A 24922-nucleotide genomic window follows, 5' to 3' on the forward strand; every position below is an offset into this window, starting at 1 on the left:
TTGGGCTATGCTAAAGAGCCTTTGGTTTTTTTGTTGAAAAGCATACGAGTGTCTGATGAAAAATCACTTGAAGTCTGTATTCGGAATTGAAACCGTCATGAACCAAACCATTGATATTTCTCGATTTCTATTCTACTTTCAGATTGGAACCGAGCCGAATTGTATTGTGCCCACCCCTACATGAGTGGTTCGAGATAGATGAGCCTAAGCTCATAAGGTGTCATTCCGAGCTTTGGGAAAGCAGTATGAGCTTTGGTGAGCTAGCATGAGTTGGGCTTTTGTTGCTAATGGGCTGGTATCACACGTTTTATGTACAAATTTAGTCGTTTCTGCTCACCGATGATCCAACAAGCTACTGTATTCAACGGAGTCCACCACTCACCTTCACTCTCGGCATCGACATGATCCCGATCAATTTTTCCAATCTTCCAACTTCCAACACAAATCAAACCCGTCCAATGATTTTACTTTTCATTTCTCTATCTTCTGATACGAACATCCCAATGAAATGATTCAAACGAAATCTCCTCATTACCCCAATCGATTGACCAAAAATGAAGCTCGCTCGTCCCCCTCGTCCCCTCGCAAACCCTCTCATCCACTCCAAACCCAGAAACCTCTGTTCCTCCTCCTCCTCCAATCCCACCTCCCAAGATAATGACGAAAACGATGACGCCCGCTTTGTCTTCACCCTATCCGAGGTCGTTCGGGGGAAGCAGAGCTGGAAGCTCGCCTTCAACGACCCCTCCATTTCAGCTTCCCTGAAGCCCCGCCACGTTGAGAAGGTTCTGATCCAGAACGTACGGAATCCCAGGTTAGCTTTGCGCTTTTTCAATTTCTTGGGCTTGCACAGAAGCTTCGGTCACTCTACGGCGTCGTTTTGCATTCTGATTCACGCCCTGGTTCAGGGCAATCTCTTTTGGCCCGCCTCATCGCTTTTGCAGACCCTCTTGCTTCGTGGGTTGAGCCCAAGTGAGGTTTTTCAATCTCTGTTGAATTCTTATAGGAAACTTGAATGTTCGTCGAGTGTGGGATTTGATTTGTTGGTTCAAGGTTATGTGCAAAATAAGAGGGTTTTGGATGGTGTTTTGGTTGTGAGGCTGATGAGGGAGTGTGAAATGTTGCCGGAGGTGAGAACTTTGAATGCCCTTTTAAATGGGTTGGTGAAAATTAGGCATTTCAATTTGGTTCTGCAACTCTTTGATGAAATTATCAATGTGGGTCTTCGACCCGATGTTTATATGTATACTGCCGCGGTTAGGAGCTTGTGTGAATTGAAGGATTTAGATAAGGCTAAGGAAGTGATTCGTTACGCTGAATCGAATACGTGTGAGTTGAGTGTTGTTATGTATAATGTGTTGATTCATGGGCTCTGCAAGTGCCAGAGGGTTTGGGAGGCTGTAGAGGTTAAGAATATGTTGGGTCAGAAAGGGTTGAAAGCGGACATGGTCACATATTGTACTTTGGTGCTTGGGTTGTGTAAAGTGCAGGAATTTGAGGTTGGTGTGGAGTTAATGAATGAAATGATTAAGCTGGGGTTTGTTCCGAGTGAAGCAGTTCTTTCGGGTCTCATGGAGGGGTTGAGGAGGAAGGGGAAGATTGAAGATGCTTTTGATTTAGTGAAGAGAATGGGAGAAGTTGGGGTGGTTCCTAATTTGTTTGCGTACAATTCATTGCTCAATTCTTTGTGTAAAGGTAGGAAACTGGATGAGGCAGAATTGCTCTTCGATAACATGGGAAAGAAGGGTATGGTCCCTAATGATGTAACCTTTTCTATATTGATTGATTCCTTCTGCCGAAGGGGGATGTTGGATGTTGCATTTCGTTATTTTGATAAAATGATTAATGCTGGAGTTAGAGTAACTGTTTACCCCTACAATTCTTTGATAAGCGGGCAATGCAAGTTTGGAACATTGAGTGCAGCGGAATCTATCTTCTGCGAGATGATGAATAAAGGAGTGGCTCCAACCGTTGTAACCTATACGTCATTGATAAGTGGGTACTGCAAAGAAGGAGAGATGCACAAGGCATTTAGGCTGTATCATGAAATGATGGAAAAAGGCATTACGCCAAACACTTACACCTTTAGTGTAATTATTTCAGGTCTTTGTCGTGCAAATATGATGGCTGAAGCAACAAAATTATTTGATGAAATGGTGGAAGGGGGCATTTTGCCAAATGAGGTGACTTATAATCTTATGATTGATGGGCACTGCCGACAAGGTAACACAGTTAGAGCCTTTGAGTTGCTTGATGAAATGGTTGAGAAGGGTCTTGTACCAGACACGTATACATATAGACCTCTAATAAGTGGTCTGTGTTCGACGGGCAGAGTGTCTGAAGCCAAAAAGTTTGTAGATTTCCTTCACAAAGAGAATTACAAGTTAAATGAGATGTGCTATAGTGCACTGCTACATGGTTATTGCAAGGAAGGAAGATTACATGATGCATTAGGTGCTTGTCGTGAGATGATTGAAAGAGGGGTAGACATGGATCTTGTGTGCTATGCTGTACTAATTTGTGGAGCTTTAAAGCAACAGGATACCGGAAGATTATTTGGTCTCTTTAATGAGATGCATAATCAAGGATTGAGGCCTGATAATGTAATATATACAAGTATGATCGATGAATATGGGAAAGCAGGGAGATTTGACAAGGCAATTGGAGTTTGGGATATAATGGTTGGTGAAGGATGCTTACCTAATGTTGTGACTTACACTGCCTTGGTATATGGATTATGCAAGGCAGGTTATATGGATAAAGCAGAGCGTCTTTTGAAGGATATGCTCGTCAGTGATGCCTTTCCCAATCACGTCACATATGGTTGTTTCTTAAATCACCTTAGCAAAGAAGGAACCATGGAGAAAGCTTTACAACTGCACAATGCCATGCTTGCGGGGTTGTCAGCAAACACCATCACATACAATATACTTATCAGGGGTTTCTGCAAAATGGGTAAGTTTCAGGAAGCTTCACAGCTCCTGATCGAAATGACAGTCAATGGTATTTACCCAGATTGTATCACGTATTCAACATTTGTCTATGAGTACTGTAGGAGGGGCAATTTGCTAGAAGCTATTAAGCTGTGGGATGTTATGCTAGATAGGGGTCTGAAGCCTGATATTCTAGCATATAACTTTTTGATATATGGGTGTTGTGTCACTGGAGAAATAACCAAGGCTTTCGAGTTGCGTGATGACATGATGAGAAGAGGGTTGAAGCCAAATCGAGTTACATATAACACACTTATCCGTGGAACTTGCCTGACAAGTTAGATTCCGTCCATGTGTTGTATACAGAACCTTCAAATTGGGAGATTAGTTCATTAGCTTCTTTGATACTTGGCGGAGCCATGATCGTTCAACATTTACATTTTTTTAGCTTAGGTATGTAACTTGACACGATGATCTCGAATTCTTTTATGTGCATTATTTCAACCCTGTATGATAAGGTAGAAGGCATAAGAGAGGGAGAATGTAATGTATCAGGAAAGAAGGGTGCTGTCCTCCTGTGGATTATACAAGACTGAGTACAATCAAATTACAAGCTTTACAGGGTTTGCATTGTTCATTCACTCGAGCACCGCGCGAAACAACGAAAATCTTACACAATGAGGAACTTTCAAACGAGCTCATCATTTGTATGACCTCGCAACATGAAGCCTATGAGCTCATGCAATGCTAGGTTTTTGGCAAATAACCGAGATCGCAGGACTCGTTCTAATCGAAGAAAACACTGTAGAGTAAATTTCAAGTGAGGTTACAAAACGTTAAGAAGTGAGTAAAATTAGGCTCTTTGTAGATACTTTTAAACGTTAAGAAATGAGTAAAGTTAGGCTCTTCGTAGATACACAAGGACGAGATTTCACTTACACTTTTCTTAGGCACACGACAAAGTTTAACTCCTACATAAATGAAAACTCTTTGAGAATGTCAAACACGAGACCAAATCTTCTGCACTTAAAATGAGTGTGATCTCTCTGTGGCTCCAATAAGTGTCTGACGCATATTCATTATCTTAACTTTTCTTAATTTTATTGTCATGAATTTAATGTGTCAAATACTTATTGAGGCCACACCTATTTTGAATGCAGAAGATTTAGTCTCGTCAAACAAGTCCTTGCAACAAAGGTATATTAAACTATGAAGTAGGGATTAGAGGGTAAAATGGTCAATCAAGTCTCAATATTTCTCCACTTCTAACGTGCGCCAGGTGGTGTTGCTGGGTTCTGATCTCCGGCAGCCATTGGATTATTGTCTGGAGTCTGGATCCTGCAAAATGCGCACATGAAGCTACGGAGAACAGCGCAGAATTTCTGGGGAACGATCTCGTGGATGCGAATCCACTCCCACCTCGCTCACGTGGTCACGTGTTCCAATATAATAAAGCCCTCAACCCTAATACAACTAGAGACAATTAGATCAAATAAGTTTCTCTCTAGAGACATAGACACGTCTTCAAGAAATTGAGTCAAAATTTGGAGGCTGTACGGTAATATTTTAGTAAATCTTTTTAATCGGTTGGTATAGAACCGAACCGATCCATTAACGGTTGGCTTCGGTTTGGAGTGTTGTACTGGCGGCATACTGTACCAACCAGTATATATATATATATACAGATGTAGATAATAGTATAAATTAGACGTTTGAGTCCTGAACTATTATTTTTGGATATGGTAATGTTAGGAAGACCAAATTTTTAAACAAAATTTTGTAAACCAAATGACATGGTTGAAGATGAATGGATTATATTAAGTGTTGATTAACGTACTTATTTTTTATTTGTGACATATCATTTAGTTTGAAAATTTGGCATCCCTCATTATCCTTTTGGATATGTTTGATTTGCCTTATGAAGTTATGAATTGTTTTGCATTAGATATGGCCTTCCCTCCATGCTTGTACAACTCAGCTTCTATATGTAACTATAAGGACACACTCATTGCATAAGTTCTTTCATCTCCCTCTATAAACCGAGATTGCAGGACTATAAATTTCAAGGCAGGTTCACAACCCCACAAATTATTAGCATTCCACTTGAAAGTAAAAGAGAGCTTGAGAAAAATGGCCATAACAAAGACCAGGTTGTTAGCCTTATAAGGTTATACAATTAAAACACAAACGAAGGAGTGACAAACCTGATTTCAATTGTAATCATGGTACTCAAGCAAGGAAGGAGAAAAGGCACAACAACACCTATGTCTTCTATAAACACTTAGCCGGATACAACTACTCTATGGGAAGCATTATGTTGTGTTGTCTAGGGCTTATAGGGACCGGTGTTCATATATAGGCTAAAAGCTAGGGTTTCCATCCATAAAGGAAACCTTAACTTACTTTCTTAGCCTCTAAGTTAAGTATCATAATTATAGTCAATTAAGGATTCCATCAATCCTATTTCCAATATAAGACACATGATATAGGATTAATATCTTTAAGAGATCAAATCACAATCAACATTATTTCTCCAATATTACATTCCTATTACATGTAGTAGACCACTTAAAGGTTGATTTATATTGGATAAATCCAACATTCTCCCACTTGGTAATCCAACATTCTCCCACTTGGTCTACAAAATGTAATATTCATGTTTATACTTGAGATTGGACACTAATGTCTCTTTAGTGGCCATGTAACAGTGATTACATCTCATCCTTAATGCAGTTTCTGTCAAATGCATTTCTCAACATGGAATTAACAAGGTTGTAAGGTTGACACAATCTAGAACCTTCATAATCACACATGCTAAGATCCTCATTCACATGAAACACAAATTATGATCAAGAGATGCTAAGATCCTCATTCACATGAAATACAAATTATGATCACTTTCATTAGACCAATAACAAGCATACAAACAATGTTTGAAGCCAACGGACACAACTGAAAGTACCAAATAGGCACATGTCCAAGTAAAATACCCAAAAGCTTTGTAAAACAAATTAATCCAACACTTGTAAGCAGATGAATTAACATGTTTTTGACATTGATCTATGCACTTTACCAATTACTTTAATGGCGATTTCCAACACCTGTGGGCAGATGGAGATCCTCACAACTGACGCATAGACCATGCCAAGCCATTTAGTATGCAGTTTGATAACAACTTGATATCCGACATATATTTCATCAGATAAATGACTACCACACAAAAATGTGACTTAATGAATCCAACTGAAGATTAAACTGAATACATGGATTCTTTACATACCTTATAGGTCATATGCAAATGTAAGACATTACTAACATGAAACTCAAGCTCCCATTGATTTGCAACATTGTTACTTAATTTGAAAATCAATACTTAAATCATACTTTTGAAAATATGTCTTTGGGAATAGCCTTACCCAGTCAATGGATGCATAATACCCCAATGAAAGATACAACTAAGCACAAAAGCATTCACCACTGTTACACAAAAACATGCATCCAACAACCACCTTATATGTAATAATAAATCCACATTTATGCTAAGTCCTTATGAGCCTCAAAACAAATGATCAATCAAGGAATCCAAATGATTGCAAAAAATAGAAATATGTACACATGCACCAAGTAGCCATTCGTGCAACTTAAACATATTATTGTTATTCGAGTAACACAAATTCATGGAAGATAGAATAACGCTTTAATAGATTCATGCAAGTCCACTTAATGCTTAAAATTTTAGGGCAACTCCCACTAAATTTTCAGAGTTTATACTTCCAAATAAGTTAATGAGTGTGAAGCCCAATTTTTGTTCACTAATTCTCCCACTTGGGCAAACACTCGTTAATATATTCTTTCAAAGATGTACCTAAAGAAAATTGCTTTATATTTTAGACATAATAAAATAGACATTATAACCAACACAAAGTTGTCAAACTGAATTTCAGTAACGAGTTACACTGACTTTAGACTTAATCATAATTAATTTATAAGCTTGATTGCAACCAAAATTACCTGATCAAAATAGACATACTAATCTTCATAAAATAAAAATATAGAGCCGTCTTGGGTCAAAATAGTAGTCTAAAGTGACGTCTCAAAAAGACCAACACAATCTGCCAGTAAAACTGTCTATACGAGCATGGGTTACTAGTAAATTCACCATAATTAAAATACATGACAAAAAATTACGAAAATTTTCAGACACACAGTAGACATATATATGTTGAACATATCAAAAATTCAGATCATTTGGTGACCATTAGATGTGTCATTCGTCCGACTGTAATCAAGACACACAATCTGCCAGAAAAATTATGTTCATCTATCATGAGTCTAAAACATCTCTAACAAATTCAATTTCACATTATTTCAATTTCGATGTTCAAAGGAAACTCAAGTAATCAAATTTCATCCTCAAACATACATCATAGTTCAAAATTGAAAATATTTACAAGCATTATACTTAAACAATGCGTACCTTAGCAATCCTTGATTAACCTTCATGGATTCAATACTTTGCATCAACAAGTCTCATGAAGAGACACAAAAATACGTCATGATGGGACCGATTTTCTTGCCTTGAAACCACAACCTTTTATGGGGCTCAAAGTGGAAATATTTGTAACTTAAGGCACGGAACTTTATCCCAATAAACTTCATGAAACTAAATTAATTTACACCTGTAGGCAAGAAAATAAACTAGTTTCTAGTACTAGGTTTTATGTCACAAAAGTACCTTCATGAAAAACTTCAACACCTGTAGGCAAGATGAAGATTTTCACAACTTCTGTGAAATAAAGCCCATACTAATACTATGCCATCTTCATTAAACTAAAAGAAATAATCCACACCTGCGAGCAAGAAGATTATCCCTTGTATTCTAATTAAGATGCAATGTTGACTGAAGTAACTCAAAAACACAGTCTCATCGTCAACTAAACCGTTGCGGCTTGCTTAGTTGAAAAGGCATTGATCAACTCTGCCCTGAAACAATACAAAAGTCACATGAATTAATTAGCTGTAAGTGACAAAATCATGATAACCTAATTTCAGCTTCGAGTCTTGCCAACAAATGACATTAATTCCTTCATGACTCCCTTTGACATTCAATTAATCTCAAGAAACCCGACACCATACTTGAAAGAGATTAATCACATACAAAACAAGTTGTATAAGAATTGTAATATCACACTTCCACCACAAGAATGACAATACTTACAAGAGAACACAATGGAGCTAATTGCTTCAAAATAGAAACACTTTATGTGATGCGAAAGAGTAATACATTTGCTTTAATTCAAAAGCTATTTGTTATATCACCCAAATGCTTTCTTAAGTCAAACGGGTTCCTTTCCTTTTGTACCTCTCTTTCCGTGGTACAAAATTAGTAAACATCGCACTAAAAAACATGCATTAGCTTTGTAAATTAAATAAAGGAACAACCAAAATTATTTTCTTCCAAAGAAAACATCCCCAATATATGCCATACATTAGCCTTGAAAAAAATTCTTTTCTATTCTTCCCTTATGACACATAAAAATTGACTGGTCAAAGCCTGTTTAAATTCTTTAGGCAAATGAAAAACTAACAAACAATAATACATGTTTGAAAATTCATGCTTATCAATTAAGTCACATACTTTTAATGAATTACATAACTCATACCTTCGTATGTTTACCACTTCTTTATAAACATATATATAATCACATGAACAACCATAATTCTCGTATAAGAATAGATAAAATACAAATGAGAATTGTCATATAATTACTACAAATCTTATTCGTTTGTATAATGTCTTTGTTCATGCCACTGGATGCTTTCTATCATTCTCAGTCAATCCATTAGTCATGCATCAATTTTTCATATTTAACTAGTCATGTATGATTAAATGACTACTGAGACAGGAAAGCAAAATTATAGACAAAACTAATTGTTTAGTCAAGCAAATTCCTTATGGAGTTAATATCACTATAAACCTTACTTCAATTAATCCCCAATCATACTTAAGAGTACTAGTATACTGCATTACTAATCTACACATTTGTTTCTTTACATAAGATCATCTCAAGCTTAAGGCAATATAGGACAACACGATCCCTTTAATAAAACACGCCATATGTCAATTTTGCTACATGTTTGCACACTTAAAACTGAATCCATGTTGAATATTTCCGACAGCAACCAATGACATGGCTATTTAATTCAGTGTATATATATTTCCTACACATAATCATGTAATGCAACTAAAAAAAAATTGATTTTATGAGTTTATTTTATCCATTCAAAAGGAAAACAGAAAACCTGCAATGATTCGTGAGGCATTTGAAGGGTGGTTAGTGTCCCCTTGATACCTGTCCACCCAGGATGCACCTCACACAGGTGTTCTCGCACATGGCAGTTAAAAAACCTGCCCTAAACCTGCAGCTGGAGCTTTTGATTCCAGCAAGCTCGCTCTCATGTGGCACTAACAAAATTAGCCGCGAACAAACAAGATAGATTTGACATTTACATACTTCTTGGCATGTCTGCATGTGCCATTTGCCCGACGCTTATGCAATTATTTCTTGTTAAATTGGAGTATCAACTCAAGCCATTTTGTAGAGAAAAAAAAATCAGTGAATGTGTAATACAAATTTATGGCAACCAAATTATATCATAACGGTATCTTGACTGGAGTAATAATTCAGATAAATTGCAAAACCTTAAATTTATCAACATATGCCAGATTAAAAATTGATAATCTCAATTCTTAGTCAAACACATAAATCATATGCCTATTTTTATACAGTTGCCAAACATAAAATAATTGGATCCATATTCATGACATACTTAACTAAAACATGGTATTCAATGTATATACATACTCTACAATAATTAGCACATCACTCATGCAAATATATCTTTATCTTATTACCAATTTAAGCTTTCAGGGATCAACCCAAATATATATCAACCAAAATACCATAAACCATCATGAAAATCAGAGTCAAAGAACAAATATAGCATGCTTACAAAAATTGAGATCATCAGTGGCACATGGTAAATCATTGCAACCAAAATATTAGCATGAAAATTGAAATAGAACAAAACTGTTATTCTCAGTGCCTTGTTCGTGGTTTTATACTTTTGACTTCATGTGTCCCTAACGCAAGCTATTTTCGATGGCTTAATATGGCTGGTCAAAAGGAATCACTTTGAACTATATTTAAAATAGAAAAATCTCACATGGTTTCCATTGTAAAATAGTTATGATAACATGATTTATATATAAGGATTGATACCACGATTTGCTGCTATCCTTGATCTTCTTTTTTTTTTTTTTTTTTTTTTTTTTGGATTCGTGCCATAAAATTATTAAAAATTCTTGACTAAAACCGAATGGTTATATAATCTATTAACAATCATCAACTGTACTGATTGAAACAACGTGGTGGTGTTTCCAAGTGTATGCAATCATAACTTGGATTAAAAACGCTGCTCATAAAAATATTATATAGTCCAACCTAAAACCTAATAGGTTTAATCATATAACCAGTGGTTATGATATCAGTTGTTAGGGACCGCTGTTTATATATAGGCTAAAAGATAGGGTTTCCATCCATAAAGGAAACCTAAACTTTCTTTCTTAGCCTCTAAGTTAAGTATCATAATTATAGTCAATTAAGGATTCCATCAATCCTATTTCCAATATAAGACACATGATATAGGATTAATATCTTTAAGAGATCGAATCACAATCAACATTATTTCTCCAATATTACATTCCTATGTAGTTGACCACTTAGGACGCGTTTACGTAACTGTAATCAAAATAGAGGAATTGGATTGAGGAGGAATTGAATTGAGGAGAAGTAAAAATCGGATTCTTGTTGAAGCTGTTTACTTAAATGTTCTGGAATCGAAGTAAAAATCAAACGAAATTCATATAAGTTGTTTACTAATTCACAAAATTAATATAATTACTAAAATGCCCTTATTCTTTTTATTTTATTTGTTTCCCATATTTTTTTTAATAATATTTTCATTAGTTATTTTTATTAATTTGATTGAAGTGAAGAGTTAAAATGGGAGAGAGAGGGAGTTGTTTATATGCTGGAAATGGTGAGGCGGTCAGTCAAGCGAACGGACTCTCATAATCACCACCCCTCGCTTTCATCTTCCCTAGCAGAAGATAAAAACTCCTCCCTCCCCTTTACCCCCTCGCTTTCATCTTTCCCACTCAACCTACCCCATAATCACCACCCCTCCTACCTGCCAAGTATTTCAATTTCAAGATTTTCTAGGTTTTGAGTGATTTCTTCATTGGATCTATGGGTTTATTATTGGGGTTTGGGTGATAAATTCTTGAATCCGATTTGGGGGTTGGATTTTGTGAGGCAGTGTCAGGGGAGTAAGGCATGGCTACATGGGGAGATGGAAGGTGTGGCGCAGGCGATGAAGGTGAAGCGCATAAGCGATGGAAAGGAGTACTGAAGGTGAAGGGCATTTTGGGAAGAATAATTTGATTCCGGATGGAGCCTTCCCTCGGAATCCAAATACTACCTTCGTCCAAGTAATCCAATTTCAGCGATATCAAGAATTGAATTCTTGATTTTACGTGGGGCCCGCAGAATTGTGCATTCCGCTTAAGTTGGTAAACGGAGGAATGGGGAATGACTCCCATTCCGTCATATCCTTTCCCCATATGTAAACACACCCTTAAATGTTGATTTATATTGGATAAATCCAACACAGGCTTCTTAGTTTGCACGACGTTTGATAGCATCGAGAGCTATCTCAGCCCGATCAGTAGCCTGCAGCTCGACTTGTACGCCGTCCAATTCGCCCTTTAACATGTTCTTGTAGGTTTGCATAAATCATCTTGCTTTTCACCCTTGCTGTGTCGGGATACCTATGAATAAGGTAAAGAACATGAGCAAAAATGACAAGGGAAAAAGAGAGAAGGCGTTTCTGGTTATAATATTACCATGCAATGAAGAAAATCGTGTTTTTTCTGAGAATTGTCTGCAGTCACATGGTTTGCAATCATGATTTGTATGTAGTTGTCGGCACATGACCGAATGCAGTATCAGATCAATGGAATAATGCATAAAAGGTAAAATATAGGAGATTGTACGGAAAAAAAATTATTGAGATGTGGTGTAAGGAAGGAAGAAGCTGGTTGGGTATTTATAGAAGGGATGTGATATCCACACACTTCTTTTTACTTCTCCTACATCTTTTTGGTTTTCGGCCGTCTGATCGGATGAATTGAAGAAGATCAACAGACAAAAATTAACAAGAGGTGTGTGAGAAGTAAAAAAGGGTGTGTAGATAGCACATCCCTTTATAGAATTGAAAAAAAAAAAGAAGTAATTTTTTGGATTTAATCATGGCTGTTGATTTACATACTATTTGGAAATTAGACGTACCATGGTATGTCACATGGCACAACGCTAAAATTTACAAACTTTTTTTACTATTGAAAATTCAACGGTCAAGATCATCAGACCTTTAGAAACATTCTAGGTGAAGCAGTGCAGAGAGCCGTTGGGCTTTGTCGTCTTAGGACTGGTTTGATATTGTTGTGCTTTGAAAAAAAATTGCTTCTGCTGTACTGTGAGAATAAGCTCATATTTGTTGCTTCACGTTTTCAATTTTTTTTTCATCCGAAACTATAAAAATAAGTTGTTTTTAAGTGTTTACCAAATGTCAGTACTTAGTCTATCGTGGTGCCCGCCATCCACCATCCACTAGTTGACGTCATGTTGAGGTCACGCAATGCCAGCGGGCGCAAGGCCTGAAAAACGTTGGGTTAGTGGTCCAACAGACTTGGTGGAGCCACCGAATCGCCCTCCATCGTTTGGGCCGGTGGAGAGGTTTTGGGCATTTTGGCAGCCCGTGCCTTTGCCTTTCTCTCCCCGCTGGAATTGCTCGAACGAGTCGTAGGAAACACAAATGCTATCATATTTTGTGTATTTGCGCACAAAGCCTCATTTGCTTGAAACACTCGAATTCACAGCCTACTCGTACTCATCCTCCAACGTTAAATCATAACAGGCACACAAAACAATGATTAGCTTCTAAATGTAACTATAAGGACACACTCATTGCATAAGTTCTTTCATCTCCGTCTACAAACCGAGATTGCAGGACTCGTTCTAGTCGAAGAAAACACAGTACTATAAATTTCAAACCGAGTATTACAATCCAGTCAGGTTCACAACCCCACAAACTATTAACATTCCACTTAAAAGTAAAACAGAGCTTGAGAAAAATGGCCATAACAGAGACCAGGCTTCTTAGTTTGCACGACTTTTGATAACATCGAGGCCTATCTCAGTCGGATCAGTAGCCTGCAGCTCGACTTGTATGCCATCCAATTCTCTCTTGAACCTGTCCTTGGAGCTTGCATAAATCATCTTGTTTCTCACCCTTGCTGTGTCGGGAGACCTATGAAAACGGCAAAAAACATAAGCAGAAATGACACGAAAAAAAGAGAGACGCGTTTTTAGGTTATAATATTACCATCCGATGAAGAAAATCCTGCTTTTCTGACAATTCTCTGCAGTCACAAAGTCAAAATCATAGACAGCATATCTGCATTCATTATCAGGAAGGTTTGCAGTAAAGTCTTCGTAGCTTTCAGCTGGCTCACCGAGTTTCTCCACAATCACCTCATTTTTCTTCTCGTCAATCTTGAACACTATGAAGCGATATGTTCTCTTTGCCTTCAATTCCAGAAACTTCAGCTTGCAGTCATCATCCACAGCAAAACCGGACGCTGCGTTAGCCTGTTCATAGGATGAAACAGAAGATAGATGTTATTCTTACCCAGTTTATGTCCACAAAACCAACACGCACTAGTTTTGAAACAATAAATATGTATTCACTGTCCTACTCGGCCAAACAATAAGCTCAAAAATTCTCAAGAAAACAATTAATAATATCTAAAATTAGATAGAGGAAAAGTAAGTGAGAGAGAGAGAAGGAAAGAACAAGGGTGAACGAGGGATACAAATGTGAAAGGGATGTGTATGGAACGACACACAAAATGAAAACTGAAAACAATTTTGAAGTTGTTTTCACTTTCAAGTCTTTGTTTTCATATAATCTCCTTCATTTCTCCCGTCACCCCTCCCACCACCTCCCTTCATCCTTTCCATTCCTCATTTCTCCCATATACTCTCCCTCTATATTAGCACAAAAAAATGAAAACTAAAAACAAAAAAAACCGAAATGGTTATCAAACGGGCCATAAAGGTTGCAAGTTTGCTGGTCATAAAAGGAATGCAACTTGGATGCAATGATCGTTATAAAACCTTCGATGGAGATCTTAAGAGACTATTCCATAGATTCATTTCATTTCCATTCCTTCAGCCCTCCCATCCTTCCTCCTCTTTTTTCTCTCTCATTCTACAGGTTCTATCTCACCCAATTTCTTAAAGAGCAGTACGTAATGATACAGCATTCAACTTGAATCCCTTCGATTTATGCCTGTACTATGCAGGTTGGCCTAGGGATTAGATATCTAAATTAAACAGGAATAGACCAGCAGTCTGAAACCGGGAATGCTCAGCAAAACGAATGAATAAAAAAGGAACAAGGCCACTTGAGGTACGTTTCTTCTTAAGTTAAGCCTCAGTTCTAGATTACAGACTCTCTGTGAAGCGTCCAAGTTACACACTGCCCAATCCCGATTTCCATATAGTGTGCACTAGTGCTATACTTGCAAGATTAAGATCTAATTCAGCATCGCAATATTCGTAAGGAATCAGATGGGATCACTCAAATTAGTTCTGATCAGTGATCAGCTGGTTGATATTATTCCAGCACCGAAAACCAACTCTCGAACAATTAACAGAATACCAAATGCGGGTGAGTTGACATTGTGATAATCTAAAACAGCTTTCTAATCAGATTTAAATCTCCATGCATCTAAAAATCGACACCCACATCAACTGTTAGACTAACAGAAATGATGCAACGCAACTATGTTCAAATTTCACAATAAACATGACCGGACCGATACCAAAACACCAAATATATATATGAAAAGAAAAAAAAAACACAAACCCACCACAAAGAACCAAAAATAAAAATACCCAGAACTCAAAAGATGAGGACTATATTTATATGAATGTGATCAAAGCTAGTATCTTCGTCTACTGACAACTAAATGACACAAAAATCAAAACAAAACCCAAATTCAGATCCGATGATCGATAACAATCGATTCAAACAAGTGCATCCAAAACCCATCACAGATGATAACGCAGCGATCAGAGATCATAAGCCAAAACCCATTAAACAGCCGAAATAAGTGAAACAATAATAAATAAATAAAATTATACAAAAAGCAATGCGCAGGGAAAGAGAAGCAGCAGAGAGATACCGACCATTGCGGTTGCAGAAAAATCTATCCCCAAACGAAAACGAGCTGAGTTGCTGCGACTATGGCAGAAAATGGAGGACTGATTGCTCTCTGGCGTTTGGTGTGTGCTTTGAACGGCTTTTGCTGCCGAGACGGTGGTGGTTGTTGTGGCTTCTCCTTCACCTACTTCCCCACTCCCTCTCTAAATACAATCATGGTGGGCGTGTCATGCGTGACAACGGGGCCAGGAGAAGGTAGGTCTGTCCTATCATGGCTTGACGCGTGTAGGTCAGGTTTGGGAAAAGACTGATAGGCCGTTTGGTTTATGTGGCGGGTCTTCCGACTTGCCACCCAGCTGGAAAATCGAGGCTCCTTTTTATTGGCGGACTCAAAGTGAATAAATTTTTAACTTTTGGGGGTAGTTAACAGGAACTTCAATGAAAAGGGTTTGAATCAATAAATATTTAACCATAAATTATCTTAAAATGTTATTTAACTAAAAGGGTTTAAAGTTTAATTTAAAAAAATTATCCAAAATTATTGTCCACGGGTCAAACTTACAAGCCCAACTCACTACAAATCTACACTTTCATAAATATCGCTAAATGATTTGACATTATCTTCACTATTCACCAATCTCAACCCAGCACGAAACCGTCATAATAACTCCCTGTCTTCCTATCAAATCGAATTCCACCATTTAAAAAACAACCAAATCAAGGTTGAAAAATGAAGCATTCATCGAAACAAAACCACTGAAACAAGTTTAAAGAAGTTTAATGCCAGAAACTAGCGAAAAAGTGTTTGGGAAAAAAAAAAAAAAAAAAAAAAGAACCAAAACATAAAAATGTTTCTAGATAATCCAAAACATAACATTATTTCTAGAAAAAATAAATAAAAAAATTAGAGACAGTGTTTGTTTTGTCTGTGCACAAACAAACTCGATATCTGGAAAGAAAAGAACTAAAATCCATAAACAGTGACTTAAACTTCAGAAACAGTGACTTGAATTTCAGAAACAGTGACTTAAATTCCAGAAACAGTGATTTAGTTCCAGAAACGGTCTATGTTTTAACCTTTAACTATTTCTTTTCTTTCATGCATCAGTTGATTATATTTAAAAAACATGGTGCTTATTTTGCTTTGAATCCAAATACAGTGAATTTCACTATTTCTTTTCTAGCTTACATTTAAGAAACAGTGTGTCTATTTCATTTGGATCCAGAAACAGTGACTTAGATTCCACTAGCTTACATTTAAGAAACAGTGTGTCTATTTCATTTGGATCCAGAAACAGTGTTACTTAAAATATAGAAATAGTTTATTTTTACAGTCCAGAAACAGTGACCCGTCGTTATTATTGAATAGCATGCAAATCTCAAATTTATTTTCTGAAGAAACAAACGATGAACTCCACTAACGATGAAAAATTGAAAAACAGTACCTCAAATACATTATGAATAATAACAACGATCACATTTCAATGAAATAATACAAAATATAAATTAAATAGCATGAGGATCTATATTTTTGTCTAAAAGAAAAAGAAGAATGTCTGCAAAACAACGATGAACTCCATTAACGACAAAAATCTGGAACTCAACCTAAAAAAGTTAGGGGTAAAATCGATAAATCATAATTTATTATAGTTGGGCCATTTTTAGTTAGACTACTTTAATATGGGTCTTATACTAATCATTAAACAAAACTTATAACATGATTTTTTATTAAAACTAAAATTTTTCAAGTCATTTTCATTAGTTTTCCTTAGTTAATAATCACTTATGGTGGGCATTTTTAATGGGTCAACTGGTCCGACCAATTCATGTGAAATGGGTTGAGTTAGTTCTGTTACAAAAGTAGGGATTTGGATCCTGGATCCAAATTGTGGGAACTTTAGGGATTCTCACATCTTAGCCATACATTGTGTATTATGTGGTAAAAAATCATTTGATTTTTTTTATTTAAAATTAAACACAAATAGTACCTAACGAAAATTATCCACACAAAGTACGATGCACGGCTATAATATGAAGATTCTTAAGATCTCCACAAAATGTGTCCAGAGAGGACCCTCTTCCCAAAAGTAGAACAAAAATTATTTTTGGGGTACAAACTCAACAACCTGCTGATATGCGGTTTATAATGTCATAAACTTGTGGAACATCTCTCGTATGTAAAAAATGTTTTTGATAATTATTTCGTTTTTTTTTCTTTGCGATGGAGAGACTGTGTATAAATGAAGGGCTGAAAAACGGTGGAAGAATGGAGGGAGACAGTAGGAAACAGAAAAGAAATATCCCACATGTTATATCAATCTACCACATAACATGGACTCAAACTATGCATAACTCAACACTGCCCTAATTAAGGCATAAGAATGAACTTGACAAATGGGTGCCAAAGGTTTCGTTTGGCAGCTCGTATAAAAAATACGGCCCAGTTGTTTGGTATTTTATGTGTTAAATAGCCATGGATAATTAGTTTGCACCGGCTAATTTAATACACCCTACACTTGACTACTTATCCTCTTCAAAGAAATTTTTTATTTAAATCCATATAATATCTTTCTACACCTAACTTACTCTCTACATCCATATTAATTTCAATTAAACTATCAATATCTTTTTAAACCCAAAAATCTATCTAAACTACCCTCACGAACCCAATTCAATATATAAATTTATCTTTACACCAATTTAGAAAATAAACCCAAAATCAGTTGGAGACAGCTCTGTTTTTGAAATTATTTTCATATCTAATTCTTAAGTGTGCAAACCTGCTACTCCAATATTTCTCAGGAAGAAAGTGCCCATGTAGGATGGTGATCCTCTTCTCGTGCCCATGCAGAATGATGATCCTCTTCTCTTTTTTATCGCTAGAGTCGAAAATATAGTCACAATGATATACATTGTTCTCATCTGTATAGGATGGATGATAATCGTTATCATCAATGTCCCAATCTTCTTCTGTTTTAATGCCACGCAAGGACTTTATCAAAGTCGTATTTGTTGTATTTTAAGTTGTTAGAAGTAAGAACACTTTTGCTAATTATCACTATGTTTCGGATTTGGACTTCACTTTTGGAGATGAATCCTTTCGCATTGGTTGATGGATGACACTGTTGCTTTCAAGAACTTCGAAAAGTACATTTCTTCACTCCAGTTGTTTTTACCTTGTCTGTTTTTCTTATGCATATGCCAAGCTATTCACTAGCGTTTTAGCTTCATTATTTTTATGTTTCAGTTGGTGGCAGTATTGAATTCCCAATGCCTTTTGGGAGAGTTATGAGTCCTACAGAGAAATTTATTCACGGGTTAACAAAGACCTTCTTTGCAAGCAATATACTTTTAAACTCTAAAAAAAATTAAAATCAAATGAATAAAAACGTGCATAAAGTGATTTATATTTTAGTTGAAGGATTCGGAACTTCAAAATTATCATTCATTAGTCAAAATGGACATAAGATAAAGATTGAATGATAGTAGAGTTTGATTATTGAGTATGAATTTATTGATAATTTTTAGTTTTATTATTAGTTTCATCTTGTATTTAACAGTAATTATGCAATAGAATAAAAAAAAAAAAATTAATATTTAAAATTTAAGTTGGATGTACAGTGAAGTTATATAAGTTCAAATAAAATTCCGCTCTTCAAGTCCTTGTATAATTAGTCAGGTTCATGGTAACGCTCGCACCAGCGCATCGCAGGAATTACTGCACTCTGTCTTTCTCCCTCCCCACCTCCAATCAACATCAAGCAGATACAAACACAAAATCAGCGGTGCCGAATCGAAACCACGTCGCGCCATTCTTGTTCATACACCTGTGGTGGCAGATCGAACCAGAATGGGAGAAATCTCATCTGGGTTTTTAGTTTCAATGGATTAGAAGCTGTGTGTGTGAGAGAGAGAGAGAGAGCAGCACCGATTTCCCTGTAAAGCATGAAATCGCAGCTTGCTGGATAAGCGAGTGATCATCGATTCTGTAATTTGGAGGCTTTAATTGGTTTCTGAATTTGAAAGAAATTGAAGGTGGCAACGAGATCGAAAGCTGGCTGGGTTTTTTTTCATGTTGGTGTAAAGGCTGGGTTTTTTTGTTGTTGGTGTCATAATGGCTGCCTGGGTTTCAAAAAACATATTCTTTTTTTTTGTTTTTTTGTTAAATATTCAAAAAACACATTCCTCCATGGGGAATTCTTTTGGAAATTTTATTTGAATATTTGTAATTTATTTATACGGCCAACTTACTTTCTACATTCATATTATTTTTAATTAAAAAATTAATATCTCTTTAAATTCAAATTTACTATTTAATATACCCTCACAAACTTAATTTAATATGTAAATTTATTTTTACATCCATTTAAAAAATAAAATTCCAAATTGAATAATTTTTAATAACAGAACTAATATCTCTTTAATCCCAAATTGAATAAAATCCCAAATTGCATAAGCATGTCGTGCTTTCGTTTATGTAATACAACATTATGGCGTTAAATTTTAGTAATAATTGACATTTGAAGAGAATTGAATTTAAATCTTCTCACTTACAAGTAAAGAGTAATACCGTTAAACTGTAATACTAATTGACTTGTAAAATTTGTTTAACAACCTCTAAAAACAAATTTCACATTCTCCAAAATTTGAAATAGCTAACCAGAATTGCAGCGGGAAATTGAAAAAGGGAAACATGGATCCACCAATATTAATATGTGCCACTTTTTAATCACCAAAAATAAGAAAACAAAAAACCAAGAACAAAAGGAGGGTACTATCCACACCTCAAATTTTATTTTTTGTGCGCCTTTTGTTAATTTATGTCTTTTGATTTTTTTCAATTCATTAAATCTGATGATTAGAAATTGAGAGTAATGTCAAAGTGTATGAAAGGTAAAAAGATGTGTGTGAATAACACACCACTCGAACAAAAACAAAACAAAAACCTTGCTCCCCATAGGTCAATTACTCACTACGCGGATGGCTACACAAGCGTCCACTACCGTCGATAAGACCCCCATCTGACGGCCAAAATTCTCTAACCTGCTCCTGAAGCCTTCGATATTCCCTGAAACAATATGATCCACAATACATCCCACCCTATAAAGCGCATCCTCAAACAGATTCCCAAAACCACTGTCTGAAAATTTTCAATTCTTTCTCTCCATTTCCGATTTGGGTAATTGAGTCAAAGGGGTCTCTCAGATTCTCAGTGATTTAGGGGTTGAGATATGGAGACTGGTGGTAAGTTGAAGAAAGGTGCCGGTGGAAGGAAGGGCGGTGGTCCGAAGAAGAAGGCGGTGACCCGGTCCGTCAGAGCTGGCCTCCAGTTCCCAGTCGGAAGAATCGGTCGCTACTTGAAGAAGGGGAGGTATGCTCAGAGAGTCGGGTCTGGAGCTCCGGTTTACCTAGCCGCTGTGCTCGAGTACCTCGCAGCTGAAGTGGGTTTCTCTCTCCTCTCTCTAGATTGATTTGTGGATTTGATCTTGTTTTCTCGGCTAGGGGTTTGAGTTTTGAGTGCCTATGTTGTGCTTAATTTTGGGGTATAGGGTTTGTTTTAGCAGCTTTTCCCCTAAATTTATGTTTGGTTGCTGAGAAAATTTCTGATGTGGGTTTTCTTGTTTTGTCCAGGTGCTGGAATTGGCTGGAAATGCAGCTCGGGACAACAAGAAGAACAGGATTATCCCAAGGCATCTGCTACTGGCTGTGAGGAACGATGAGGAGCTTGGAAAATTGCTTGCTGGTGTGACCATTGCTCACGGCGGCGTGCTTCCAAACATTAACCCAGTCCTCCTGCCCAAGAAATCGGAAAAGGCCGCCGGAAAAGAGCCAAAATCGCCTTCGAAGGCTACCAAGTCTCCCAAGAAGGCTTAGGTTTCTCCCATCAAATCAACCCACCAAATGTTTAGCTTTTTATGAATCAAACCTCCATGTTTTAGATTTAGTTCGTGACCCTCCCCATTTGTATGTAATCTGTATGCAGGTCTATGTCTTTGTTGGTTGTAGGGAAAAGAGATATCAAGACTTGAAATTCCAATAATCTTATGTGATGATGATGTTCAAGTTTTAGGCTCATTGATCTTCTTGGAATCCATTTATGAAACCCCTTGTTTCTGGCATTACTTCCGTTTGGTATGTGTGTATGATGAGATGTGAGGTTCTCTTATTCCCTTTGATTTGAGGTGCTATTTGTTGATGGGTTTGCTTTATCGAATGCTTTTGAAGAAAGGAACCTCCTTTTAGCTTTTCTCAGGCATATGATTTCCTGTTTTATGCCATATTCCTTTTGCCTTATTTAGCACCTTTCTTTAATCTAATCACTTGAGGTGAGTTAAGTAGTGGATTGAACAAGTTATATTCAAGGTTTGTTAAGGAGTTGATTGAATAACTCAGACTGGTTGATTACTGAGTAACTTGTTATATTCAAAGTTTGTTGACAGAGGAAAGAGGAATGTTCTATATTTTTGTATTATATTTTTATATCACTTTAAATAACATTTGACATGGATAGTTATATTATTTGAATTAATTAGATTTTTAAATTTAATTTATTATTTAATAAACTAATAATTAAGAAAAATTAGTTAATTAAAGAATAATTGTGGTATACAAGAAGTTTTTATTTTTTATTTTTTTGAGTTTTGCAAATTTTTCAAATGATGTGACTGTCTATATCAAATGTTACTTAAGGTGGTATACAAATGTAGTATAAAAATATGGTATGAATAATATTACTCTAGAGGAAATGATAAAAATATTTTTATGTTCAGAGGTTGAAGATGTATTATTCATGAAGGAATTTTATCGTCTCTAGTGTTGTCAAAAGTTTTATTTTATTTTATTCAAACAGTCTGAAATTGGTTAATTCTTTATTTTGATTTTTGATGATGAAAATCGATAAAAGTAGTTATTGAGTTTATTCATTATAAATTATTTTGATCATTTCGTGAAAAACTTATTAATATTTCCATTAAGTAGACATGTTGGGCTGACAAAAATGCTGTAAAAAGTGATCATGTCACGTAGTTCACATGATAATTTAATGAATGTGTTGACAAATTTTGTGATAGAAGAATCAAAATAATTTACGTTGAACAAATTTATGAACTACTTCTATTTATTTTTATTATCAGAAATCAAAATAAAGAACTATGTCAAACTTATGCCTCCTTAAAACGATAGGATTAGTGAGTTCTTTCTCACTTCTAATCGCTTCAAAATGAAAATTCGTCCAACTTTACTTTCGATGCACCTTGGACTTGATCAGCCCAACCCAATCCTTGATACTAAATGAGAATTGATGTTTTTGGGTAGGAATTGCTTGCCCAAATTTGCTACCTTTCTCTCCCCCAGCAAACCCAGCAAACCCATCTCGCCTAGCCATTTTACTTGAACCACAGCCGGATCAACGAGCTTTCAGTAAGCTCATGACGGTGGTGTTTAGCAGCCATCTTCTTCCCAATAGACCGGCGCAGGGTAAGGTGAATGAGAGACGCAAATGGCGTAGTTGGAATTCTGCGCATGTCTGTCTTGCCAAGGATTTTATTGACTCGCCACTCTTGCTCCAAATTGTTCGTTGCAGGTCTGCCAAACTTATCCCTTTCCTCTGATTTATTTCTTTTTGAGTTTTATTTTTCATTTTCTCCTGGGTCCATTTTATTTGAGTTAAATTTTGTGGTCGAAACCTTCTTTTTTGGACAAACAATACGGATAATTTACGCTAAATTCATCTAAACTGTCGAAGAAAACTCAAACTTGGGTGCAGAGGGGGAGTGCACTGCTCTAGCCACCTCCGCCAATCCCAGGTTGAAAACTTATCACTAGCTAAATCAATCACTATAAAGGGTTTGCAGAACTGGCAACGGGCGGTGTGCCCGCACTCTTGCACCGGAATTTGAACCCCCTTCCCTTCACTGTAGATAAGAGCAGTTTAGAATATCGCATTTGTATTTGAATTGTTTATGAAAGATATAACAATGAATTTTTGGATTTTAACTTCAAAAGCTTTTGATATTGTAATTATTCCACAGCTTAAGTTGTCTGTAATATGCAGGACTTTCCTGGGATGCAAACGAACCTGTTCTCAAGGAAGCTTTTGGAAAACATGGTGAAATAATTGAAGGTAACATTAAACTCTTTGTGGTTGTTATATTTGTAGATCTTTATTTTCTTGTGGATGATGTACTTACTTGAGCGATTGGGTCATCGTATTAAACAGTTAAAGTTATATGTGATCGCGTGAGTGGGAAATCGAGAGGTTATGGATTTGTGAAGTTTACTTCTGAAGGTGAAGCCACCACTGCTCTCAAGGAGATGGATGGTCAGGTAGTTTCATCTATCATGATTAATTTCTTTGTAATTGGCATATGTGGAAAGCTTAAAATCACCCCGCTACCTTCTTAGGAATGAAAAGTGGTATTATTGTTTCATGTTTGTGTTCTTTTCAGGTTCCTGATGGCAGACAAATCCGGTTGCAATTTGCACACAAGGAGTAGTGACATTGATTTCAGGTAAAATTTACTTAGTAGATAAAAGTTTCATAGGATTTAAGTGCTCCTCTACGCTACTCTATGTTTTGGTTCTTTCCATGGAGTTCATTGATGAATTTCTATACCGTCTAATTTTCATTGGTTGGAATTACTTTTTTAGTTGGGTGTGTATTCTTTCGTTACCACTTGCTGCTTCGGCTGCTAGCTATGCCTTATATAACCAAGATCCAATTTTTCATGCGAAGGAAGTTACCAATTTTTCATGTCTCGAAAACCTGGAAATTTTAACATTTTGGGAAGGGTTTCGGGTTAGGAAAATGATTTACCACCAAAATGTCCTGCTTCTCATGGATAGTAAAGGAGGTTATAGGCGGAGTTTGGCTTTTCATATTTCTGTCTCAGCAGATTGCTTGACCATCAATTGACACTGTTATAATGATTACTGCCAGTAGGATTTAGCTTACAATTGTCCAATTGATAATATGTATCGTATAATTGGTTAGATTGGTTACAAAACATGGTGTTCTAAGGGAGTGTGGATGGTGGGAGGGAGCATAGCTTAAACTTTCTTCCATTTGCTCCCTGGACATATTTGTCTTGAACATGTAGGTGAGGACTACAGAGATTTGCATACTATCTCAAAGTCGCATCTCCAAGGCTCCATTTGTTTTAGTACAGGGTTTGGTTGTTCTTAGAAGTTTTTCTGATCCAGTGTACGGTACTGTTGAAACTTTTGCATGATATAAGATATTAGCCATGAACCTATACCTGCGAGATCATACTTTAACTGTAATCCAGGAAGCTGTTTTTTTGTTTATTTTGGAGCATGTATAATTTACATTAGGATGCGTCAACTTACAGAAGAATACATGCTCTTTTTTCAGAGTTTAGCGTCTTCCATTTGCCAGTATGTCAAATGTTTAAGTGGTAATGTCATGTCTTGTTGCTTTATTGAGCAGGTACAGTGGACTGGAGGGGGCATGATGTGGTAGGTGGTGGTAACCAGCAAGTCCAAGTTTGAGTCGCTCACAAATTTTTGTCTTCAATTGATAATTCTGTGAAGTTCGTATTATAATTTTTTTGGAGTTCGTCTTGTTATCATAATTCCTTAAATGAAATCAATATATTTGAAGAGACTTCATCAAA

The 24922-nt window shown here is 36.3% G+C and overlaps 2 protein-coding genes and 1 pseudogene across 2 annotated transcripts; 2 read left to right on the forward strand and 1 right to left on the reverse strand.

Moving 5' to 3' along the window:
- The first annotated feature begins 525 nt into the window (after positions 1-525).
- On the forward strand, positions 526-3558 carry LOC103944956 (putative pentatricopeptide repeat-containing protein At5g59900). The gene has a single exon (XM_048564755.1). The coding sequence runs from the start codon at positions 555-557 to the stop codon at positions 3273-3275; it is 2721 nt and encodes a 906-aa protein (XP_048420712.1). The 5' UTR covers positions 526-554; the 3' UTR covers positions 3276-3558.
- Positions 3559-13081: 9523 nt separating this feature from the next.
- Positions 13082-15491, reverse strand: LOC103930729 (actin-depolymerizing factor 1). Its single transcript, XM_009340104.3, has 3 exons — positions 15314-15491; positions 13443-13708; positions 13082-13367 (listed from the first exon to the last, which is right to left on the reverse strand). The coding sequence occupies exons 1-3, from the start codon at positions 15314-15316 to the stop codon at positions 13217-13219; spliced, it is 420 nt and encodes a 139-aa protein (XP_009338379.1). The 5' UTR covers positions 15317-15491; the 3' UTR covers positions 13082-13216.
- Positions 15492-20423: 4932 nt separating this feature from the next.
- LOC103930727 lies at positions 20424-24922 on the forward strand (annotated as a pseudogene).

The sequence above is a fragment of a genome, unplaced genomic scaffold (assembly GCF_019419815.1).
Source record: "Pyrus x bretschneideri cultivar Hongxiangsu unplaced genomic scaffold, Pyrus_bretschneideri_v1 Contig39, whole genome shotgun sequence".
In the NCBI taxonomy this organism is placed as follows: Eukaryota; Viridiplantae; Streptophyta; class Magnoliopsida; order Rosales; family Rosaceae; genus Pyrus; species Pyrus x bretschneideri.